General features: G+C 50.8%; 3 protein-coding genes across 3 annotated transcripts; all 3 read left to right on the top strand.

Annotated features, from left to right (window-relative positions):
- Positions 1 to 88: 88 nt before the first annotated feature.
- On the top strand, positions 89 to 649 carry TEOVI_000314200 (kinesin, putative; the record flags this gene model as incomplete). The annotated part of the gene is made up of 1 exon (XM_067226101.1): positions 89 to 649. One exon carries the CDS (start codon positions 89 to 91, stop codon positions 647 to 649), a length of 561 nt encoding a protein of 186 aa, XP_067082202.1.
- Positions 650 to 2968: 2319 nt separating this feature from the next.
- On the top strand, positions 2969 to 7348 carry TEOVI_000314100 (uncharacterized protein; the record flags this gene model as incomplete). Its single annotated transcript, XM_067226100.1, has 1 exon — positions 2969 to 7348. The coding sequence occupies one exon, from the start codon at positions 2969 to 2971 to the stop codon at positions 7346 to 7348; it is 4380 nt and encodes a 1459-aa protein (XP_067082201.1).
- Positions 7349 to 7562: 214 nt separating this feature from the next.
- On the top strand, positions 7563 to 9365 carry TEOVI_000314000 (69 kDa paraflagellar rod protein, putative; the record flags this gene model as incomplete). The annotated part of the gene is made up of 1 exon (XM_067226099.1): positions 7563 to 9365. The coding sequence occupies one exon, from the start codon at positions 7563 to 7565 to the stop codon at positions 9363 to 9365; it is 1803 nt and encodes a 600-aa protein (XP_067082200.1).
- Between the last annotated feature and the right edge of the window lie 332 nt (positions 9366 to 9697).

Here is a 9697-nt window from a genome sequence, read left to right as displayed (position 1 = left end):
ATCATTGGATACCCTCCGCCAACAGTTGAAAGAATCTGAGACAACAGTGGTGGTTTTGACCGCTGACTTGAAGCAACTGGAGGAGGAAATGTTTATTGACCAAGCGGACCTGAAAGAAAGAATCGCTTTTCTCGAGGTTGAGTTGAAAAGGTGCGAAGAAAAGGGGGCTTATTATAGTGCACTGGTTGATGAAATGCAAGCGGAGTTGCATTGCGCCAATGAACGGGTTGCTGCAATGTCTGACCAAGTTCAAAATATGGAAGTGCGAGTTTTTGATGTGTGTGGATATATGTTTGAGGCTTTTAGCGTGAAATGCCAAGATACTGTTTCTGCTTTTGCTTCCTTTACCAAAGGTGTCACGGAGGACCTTACCAAAGGTACCACTGAGCGACTTAGGCTTTTGGCTGAGGTGGTTGAATTACGGTCGTCCACAGTCGCAAGGAAGGCGGCAACCCAAAGACGTGCGTCTGCGGTTTCGTCTTTAGTACAGTCTGCGCAGGAAATTCTCTCAAAAATCGCGGACGAGGTTGAGGACGCCGATAATTTTTCCGATCGATCAGCTGTGGTGGCTTCATTTGTAAATTCTCCAAAGGAATCCTGGGGTGCGGACTTATCTCCTCGCTTTACTGAGGAGTCTCTGACCTGCTAGTTGGGAAACATACCAGCCTTCAAGTCAGGGTGGTCACTGAGTGAGTTGCTTACTTGGGAGGGAGTAATGCTGTCGTTGGATCGCTGAATGAGCCTTATATGCAATATACCCAAGGAGGATCCTTTGCTACTTCGTTTCTGTACTGTACCTCCGCAATATTTACACACGTTTTGTCTTACCTTCGTTTTTACTTTTTACGTGCTTTAACGAGGTTTCGGTATGGTGCAGTACGCAGTGGATTTTTTTTTGGGGGTAGTATGAAGCAGGGGAGTCAGTTGTCCCGCCGCATGGTGCTCGGTGCGAACTCCAATCGACTATTTAGTGTATGTACCTTCATGTGGTGGGTGCGGTTACAATGGTGAGGCCAAACTGCGTTAGGCAAAGGGTTCAAAAAATGGAAGGGGTGCGGCGTTTGGGAGATTGTTTTCACCATCTCCAGCGCTTAGGCCACCCCGCCACCTTTTTTGTGTAACTTTTTCTGCCGAAGACGCATCGTGGGGGAAACTCTACCGCCTCAGTGGTATCGACTACTGCGCTCCGGAGGAGGTCCTTGTGATGAACGCTTTTTGGGGGCTCAGCTCCGTCCCTCCCTATTTTCCATTTTCAGGTGTACCCATTGAGCTTTATTTTAATGCAAGTGCATGTTGAGGGAGTGTTCTTTTTTTTTTTTGTAACTCTTGTTTATTTGTAAGCTCCACGAAGATGGATGATCGTACGATAGTGTTAACGGTGCGGTAGCATGTAGGGGAAGGATGGTGGAAAACAAAGAGGTAAAAACAAGCACCACAAATCAATGAAGTGAAAGCCATTGATAGTGAAAAGTGGCTGACACGACCCGGGTTCTTCGAATTTAACATTTATTTTTTTTTTATTTGTCTCATTCTTGTTTCCTTTGTAGATCACCTTAGCTCTCACAGAGGGTACTATTTTATCGGTATTTATTTGTAACTGGTTAGCAGTGCGTGCAGCAGACATCCTTAAGCGTAAGTACGCCTCCCTTGTATTCTTGTATCATTAATGCTGTCATTATCGTCGTATACATATTTATTACTGTTGTAATTCACGCGCACGCAGTGATAGTGCTGCGTCTTCCTTTCCCAATGTGCCACCTCAGACTGTCACCTTCGTGCACCGTTTACTGCTAGACGGCTTGACAGTGGAAGAATATGTATTGCCTTCCAGAGCCTAATATGCGAGGAAGAGCACTAAGTGCGTGTAAGAGAAAGTATCGTAAGGCATTGGGTGCGCTGCACATGCGTGTGTGAAGCCAGTAGTGATAAGAGATTTAACCCCAGGAGGGGTTACCAGCGTGAGTGTGTGGATGACAGCGTTTCCCTTGACGCGTCTTGCATTCGCTGCGTTGGTCTGTTGTTTTCTGGTTTCGGAGTATATCCAACAAGGTCTTTGGATATCTGTCCTGTACTATTTCTCTTTCTTTGATTTTATCTGTTTATTTTTCTTTCGGTCGTATAATTCCCCCTCTTCCATGTACATCGGTTTACCGGGCTGTGTCCTTTTTATTTCGTCTCTCGGGGTGGCCCACTCGGGGGTCTCGGATTACATTAATGGTAGTTAAATGGGGTAGTTGTCCGTGTCTTACGTTTGCTTTACTCCGCCAAGTATATATATGTTTCCACGTTTGAATTCTCTCCACTTCTATTAATTTTCTCCGCATCTCTCTTCCTTGATTTTTCTTTCACTGCTGCGAGAGCATTGAAGCTCATGAGTCGCACGTTAGAATCGTAGTTGAACATAAGGCTTGCTGTTAAGGCAGCATATACGATTTTGTGGGGACCCGGGCGCTAAGATGGGATACGGGACCTCATCGGTAACACCATGGTTGAGGAAGTGCTGGGTGCCATGCGGTTGTTACCGCCGCGGGAGCCAGAGAGAGATAGAGAGGGGATTCTGGGGTGTCGGAAGGGTAGTTGTCTGCGTAGCTAACGAAGGTTTTCCCCCCTCGACCATTCTATTGTGAGTTGTTTCGCCGTGACCTCCGTTAATGGTCTACTACTCCCTGTCACAACACCATGCCTTGTCTAATCACTAACTGTGAAAAGGTGAATATCATGCAACACGTACCTGGCAGGGGGTGAGGAGACCGAGAGCTACTGTCCCACAGGTGTCACTTCATGTGGGACTAATCGAAGTTCTTTTTTTCTTTTCTGTCGAGATCACAATATTTATTTAGTTCTATCGCTGTATTACGTCTACTGATTGCTGCGACTACTATTTCCCCTTGTTTTTGGATGTTAATTTTCACGCACATGTACATGTGTACATTACGAGTTCCACACCGCGCATCTGAGGCGGCGTGTTATGCTGCGGCATACGACGTCCATATTTGCCCCTACGTGTCGAACCGTCGTTTGCCGGACTTACAACCACCCGGTAGCGAGTAGGAGAAAGACCGGCAACAGACAAAAGAAGGGCGTTTGCGACAATGTTCGTGACATAATCGGCATGACCATCCCCGAGGCGCGGCTGCGTCGCGACCGTATTTCAGCAGCTTCCTTCGACCGTTGCATTGAGGAAAATGCTCGAAATATCATTGGCCTTGGCTCTAAAGAATCTCCTGGACTCGAGACCCGCTTCGGTGCTCGGTATGATCGTAGGGATGTGCGTTTTGTTGGTCGGGCCGATGACGTCCGGCGATTCACCGAGGAGGCGGCGAGGTCAAGCGCCGCCGGACATTGGCCAATGGGAGTGACATTCGTGCGGGGTGAGTTCGGTGCTGCATCCGGGGGCGATGGCCATCGGTTGAGCGCTGAACCAACGAGCCATGATTTGGGCCGCGCACCAATGGATGTGGCTAGCGAGGGAACTAATCCAATGCTGCGGCGTGTGTTGAGGCGGTGCAAAGAAGGGGTTTCCTCGTCACTGGCTGGAGTTCTTGCCGCTGCTGGCCCTGAGAAAGCACCGGCTGAAGGAACCACCTCTGAGATGAACCCTAGGAAGAACGTGGCACCGTCGACGGCTTCTACACGCCCACAAACGGCATCAGTAGTGAGTCCTGCGAGGCGGCGTGTCGAGAAGCGCTTACGGCGGCGATCAGCCGTGTTGTTGAGAGGCGGAGAATCATTACACCCATGTTCCCTGCAGGGCGGATGCGGCTCACAGGGTGGCTCTTCGAACTGCGCGTTTGTTACACATCCATCTACCGCTTGCGTTCAGTGGTTGCGGCTGGGCCGTTGCGAGGAAGCGCGTCTATGTAGCTGCCCGTGGTGGCACCCTGCGGAGATGGAGGTACTGAAACCGGAGTTTCTTCACAGTTACTTCTTCGGCATTGCCGAAGGAGATGAGAGGGGGCTACGACCCTTGAGGGAAAGCTGTGCTGCGGTGGGGAGGCTCCTACAGATGTTTCTGGACATTATCGTTTCCACGATATTCGAAGCATTGAGGATGGAGACGACAAATAACGAGGAGGTGGTGACGGTTGGGCGCGTTGAGGACCTTCTATCTCGTGCTGGTAAAGGGAAGGGTGGAAACTCCGCCTGCATTTGTAACCTAAAGGATGGTTTGCTCTCTGTGGAGCGGGAACTGTGCGTAAGTGCACTAATGGGTGATGATGAGGGGGTAACCTGCACGGAAAGTGCTGACGGCGAGACATCGGGGCCTCATTTCGATGGCGAGTCGACTTCTTTGCTCCGCAACATGGAACACTACCATAAGCTGCACGCCGATGCGGACAAAGAAGTGCGAAACCTCCTTGTTATATTTCGCGCGTACTTTACGATGTGTGATGAACGTGGGGGAAACAGTGGCCGCGTCATCGTGAGCGCTTCTCTTACTCAATGGCTGCTCAGGCACGCTGCGAGTTGTTGCAGTCAGGGAGAATGTTACTCGGCTGGACTGACCCCAATCAAGCTGTTTGAGGAGGCTTCAGTTGTATTATTGAAGGATAGACTTCATAGGTGTGGCATTGACATATGCGGCAGGAGTTGCAAGCAATCGAGCATCACACCTTCCGACCGTTCATCGCCGTTATTGTTGCTGCAACATGTCTCTTTATTGTCGAATATTGTAACGTTTGGTGCGAACGCAGATCAGGCGATGCTGACCGAGCCGGGGCAACAATCACTTTTGTATAGTGTCTTGCTTTGCCTTCAATCAGGTGGGGTGTCCTGTTGGCTTGGTGACTCTCCGCAGCAGCAGTACGTTAGTTGTTGGTTATTCATGCAATCTTTACTCTCGGTGGCTTCGGTATGCCTACTGCGGTTGGGCAGTCGAATCTTCTCGTTTGCACGCCCCGTGCTTGTGGAAGTCGGGCGGCGTTTGGCAAAGGATATTGAGGTCCAGTTCGAGGCGAAGTTGCTGCGGGCATCCGGATGGGCTCCGTGGACTGATGCACAGATGTTCGGTGAACAGCACCGGGCCATTTACACTGCGTCCGACTACGCCCGGACGCACATGCCTGTCGTTGCTCGCGCATTCACAGCAGCAATGCTCAACATACTATTACTGAACACATTGAGAGCAGCGAACCGCGAGGTGAATTTGTGTCGCAGTCCCGTTGCTGCCGTTATTTTCAGCGGGGAAAAGGCTGAGGAATACAAGGGCTGTGCAGTAAAAGGTGGATTAGACTCACCTATGGAGTGTGTTCAGCGCGAGTCGCAATTACGCGGTGGGCCCAGCGTGCGGCGCAGTATGCGTCCCTATGCACAAGAGGCCATGTCATTAATAGCTCTTTTGCATGATGAAGGTACCCAAATGCTTGCTCGACGGCAGGCGCTCATGGAAGAGTTCTTGTGCAGGCGGAAAGATTTCGATGACTGTGGAGCAAACGAGCTCAACAACCCCCAAAACCGAAGAAGAAGCTCCGGGGGCGTTATCTTGCCATCATTCCACGACGAAAAGATTCATGTTTTTGAGAAATTACTTCCACACGGGTCCATCTCCGTTTGTGGTGACGGTGTCGGATTGCTTCTTCGCGTGCTACTGGAGGGCGGGTCTGCATACGGGGCGTTGCGCCTCGCCGCATCTGCGGTTCACGTAGGAAGAGCGCTAAGGTTTGCGGCGCGCCAGCCCATGCCACACGTTCATCTAGGCGAAAAGGTAAAGCACAAACACATGCGAAACAGTAGAACAGGTCGCAAGTACACTGTTCGTGTCCGTGTCCCTGTTCTTCGTAGCACTGATCCCGACATGGAATGCCGAATGCACCGAAAGGGACAAAGTGGAGGAGCGCACCCCATTGCATTGTATTTGCGGCTCAACCAGCAAACAGTGGAAGAGATGGTCCGCCTCGCACTTCGCATGGGGGGCGCTGGAGAGCGTCTACTGAGCGGCGTAGTTGACGACTGCGTACGGGGTTTACTCCTGGATTACGGGAAGTCACGCTGTTTACCTGCGGTAAAAGGCTCGGATGTGCACGATGATGGGGCGATTGCAGGAGATTTAGGCGCACGCGAGCTGCAGGGAATCTTGTCCGTTGTAGTGGGTACCAACAGTAATTCGCAGCTTTTGTCCGTGGCTGATGAAGCCCAGCAGCGCGCCGTGGAGGGTTACCGTGTCCCTCCAACAGCATTGTTGGTCGAGCTCCTTGTGGCCCTTACACCTCAAGCGGGGCGCGGGGTGCACGAGCGGTGCACACGTTTATGCGCAATGGACCCTCATCTAGTAAGCGAAAGAACACTCCTGGCGAAGCAGTGCCACACGGCAGGCGAAAGTTTTGCTAGGGCAAATGACGATGCTTCCGCGGCATGGTTGAGTTACCTCAACTCAGGAGTTGCTGTCGATTCAGGGGCGGTTAGTGTTTCGTTTCTCCGAAAGGAGGCTGAGCGACTACCTGTGGTTGATAGTGTTGCTGCGTCGTTGAACAGGCCCCCGCTTCCTCGCAACGTAGAGGAGCTAAGAAGACAGCTCACGCAAACGGTTGATGCCGTCGGTTGTGCTCAGGACAGGCGACAAAACGAGGCAGCGTGGAGTTTGTCACGGGGGTTTGCCGTACGCGTGCAAGACCCAAACTCAATGCATGGAGTTTGGTGGGCTGTGATGTGTGGAGCAATTCTTGGTGCAAGCGACGACGCGCTGGCCGGCAAACAACGACCATGGGCACGGTTGCTTCTGCGCAACGCCTTCCACGTGGCCCAACAGTTCGCAGCACCACAGGATCGCGCCCGCTACGGCCAGGCAACGGTAAGGGCATTTATTCTCTCCGGCATATTTGAATTGACATCGACACCCCGTAGCCCTACCGATGTTAGTTGTCGAAGGAAACACCTACCGTGGCAGCTCCCTGTAGTTCACGACCTCAACCTCTTTTTAGCTGCCCAGGTGCACCTCGCACAGCGGCTACACAAACTGTATCCCAACAGTGTGATCACGAATGATTGTGGTATTAACAAACAACTGCAACTTTTTGGTCATCTAAAATTGTCGACAAAACTTGAAGACCACCACATTGAGGCGACTGCGTGTTGGAGTCTACTTGAACCATTAACTGAACACAGCGAGTTAGCGATAACATGGCTGCAGGAATCACTGTTTCATACTCCTCAAGGACTGCTCGCATGGATCATCGCCTGCACTAACAACAATTGCAACCAAACGGCTTTTGTGATGGCCGCATGGGTGACACTTTTATGCCGCACTGAAAAGGTAGGTGGGACATTCAATAAACATGTCCAACAACATCTACGGTCCAAATGCACAAAAAAACAAGTGGAACAACTTCTGTTGCTTGATCACTGCAATTAAAATCCAAAGAAAGCGCGGACTTGCATAGGGCATCTACAAGGGAAAACGAAACGCATAAAAAAAATTAATTTTAAAAAAAAGAAATAACTTCCACAACCAAAATATAAAAAAAACATGAATACCACCATATAAATCAATCACTTTTTTTCACCAACATATAGTATCAAATAATAAGAGAATTAACTTTGTAGATAAAGAAAGCAATAAAGCATCAATGAGCGGAAAGGAAGTTGAAGGTGTTGTGAGTCCTGCGGACCAGCAGCAGCCAGCCGTCCCGGAGGTAACAGATATCACGCTGGAGGCCGCCCGCAAGCAGAAAATTCACAACCTGAAGTTGAAGACCGCCTGCCTTTCGAATGAGGAATATGTCCAGGACCTGCACGTATCCGAGTGGAGTGAGACGCAGAAGCAGAAGCTGCAGGCTGCACACGAGAAAGCGCATGAATTGCTTGCCTCAGTGGAGGGTGGGACGAAGTGGAGCCTGACAGAGGCGTATGACATCAAGAAGCTGATGCGCGTCTGTGGTCTTGAGATGTCTGTGCGTGAACTGTACAAGCCGGAGGACAAGCCACAGTTCATGGAGATTGTTGCACTCAAGAAGACAATGAACGAACTGAAGCAACATCACAACAAGACTCGCACGGTGTCTTTCACCGGCATGATCGACAATGCCATCGCCAAACTGGAGAAAATCGAAGACGAACTGCGCCGGTCCCAGCTCGACGCTTCTGAGATGGCGCAAGTTCCTGTGGCTGCACTGAAGAATATTGAGGACACGATGAACGTGGCTGTTGTGCAGACGGCTCTTCTTGGGAACGAGGAGCAGATCAAAGCCCAACTTGCAGCCGTTGAGAAGGCGAACGAAATCCGTAATGTTGCCATTGCCGATGGTGAGATGGCGATTGCTGAGGAACAGTATTACATTAAGGCGCAGCTGTTGGAGCACCTTGTGGAGCTTGTGGCCGACAAGTTTCGCATCATTGGGCAAACTGAGGATGAGAATAAGAGCTTCAGTAAGATCCACGAGGTACAGAAGAAGTCATTTCAGGAATCTGCCTCAATCAAGGACGCGAAGCGCCGCCTTAAGCAACACTGCGAGGACGACCTACGTAACCTTCACGATGCCATCCAGAAAGCTGACTTGGAGGACGCCGAAGCCATGAAACGGTTCGCCACGCAGAAGGAGAAGTCGGAGCGGTTCATCCACGAGAACCTCGACAAACAGGACGAGGCATGGCGTCGCATTCAGGAACTGGAGCGCGTGTTGCAGCGCCTTGGGACGGAGCGTTTTGAAGAGGTGAAGCGCCGTATTGAGGAGAACGACCGCGAGGAGAAGCGTAAGGTGGAGTACCAACAGTTCCTCGATGTATGTGGCCAGCATAAAAAGCTGCTGGAACTGTCTGTGTACAACTGCGACCTTGCGCTTCGCTGCATGGGTATGCTGGAGGAGATCGTAGCCGAGGGCTGCAGTGCCGTCAAGTCACGCCATGACAAGACGAACGATGAGTTGTCTGACCTTCGGCTGCAGGTGCACCAGGAGTACCTGGAGGCATTCCGTCGCCTGTACAAAACTCTTGGCCAGCTTGTGTACAAGAAAGAAAAGCGCCTGGAGGAGATTGATCGCAACATCCGCACCACACACATTCAACTGGAGTTTGCCATTGAGACCTTTGACCCCAACGCGAAACTACACTCCGACAAGAAGAAAGACCTATACAAACTTCGTGCGCAGGTGGAGGAAGAGTTGGAGATGCTGAAGGACAAGATGGCGCAGGCGTTGGAGATGTTTGGACCTACTGAGGATGCGCTGAACCAGGCTGGTATCGATTTTGTTCACCCTGCTGAGGAGGTTGAGTCCGGCAACATGGATCGCCGCAGCAAGATGGTGGAGTACCGTGCACACCTGGCGAAGCAGGAGGAGGTGAAGATTGCCGCGGAGCGCGAGGAGCTGAAACGATCTAAGATGCTCCAGAGCCAGCAGTACCGCGGCCGCACGATGCCGCAGATCACTCAGTAGCGCTGCGCTTAAATGTCTTTCATTATAATCAATGTATAACCTTTATGTAGTATTTCAATCTATGCCGCTGTGTACGTGCACTGCGGTGCCTATCCTTCGGCATTAGAGAGTCACTGTTTGTGTAGATCGTAGCTGCATGTCTGACATCTGGTTCATTAGTGCCGTTTTGAGTCTGCACTGTTGTGCAACTTGATATGCATCACTGCACACCAACCGTGTGTTTCCTCCTTTGGGTGCACCCTTTAATCCTTGTCTTCTCCTTTTTTGTCTCTTTCCCCCTCGAAAAGGTGTCAAACTACTGCCGCATAAACTACGGTTATCCCAAATTTAAG

Source organism: Trypanosoma equiperdum (genome assembly GCF_001457755.1).
Source record: "Trypanosoma equiperdum strain OVI genome assembly, contig: ctg_671, whole genome shotgun sequence".
Classification (NCBI taxonomy): Eukaryota; Euglenozoa; class Kinetoplastea; order Trypanosomatida; family Trypanosomatidae; genus Trypanosoma; species Trypanosoma equiperdum.
The sequence above is the reverse complement of the archived record's forward strand: the minus strand, read 5'-3'. Positions and strand labels throughout refer to the sequence as shown.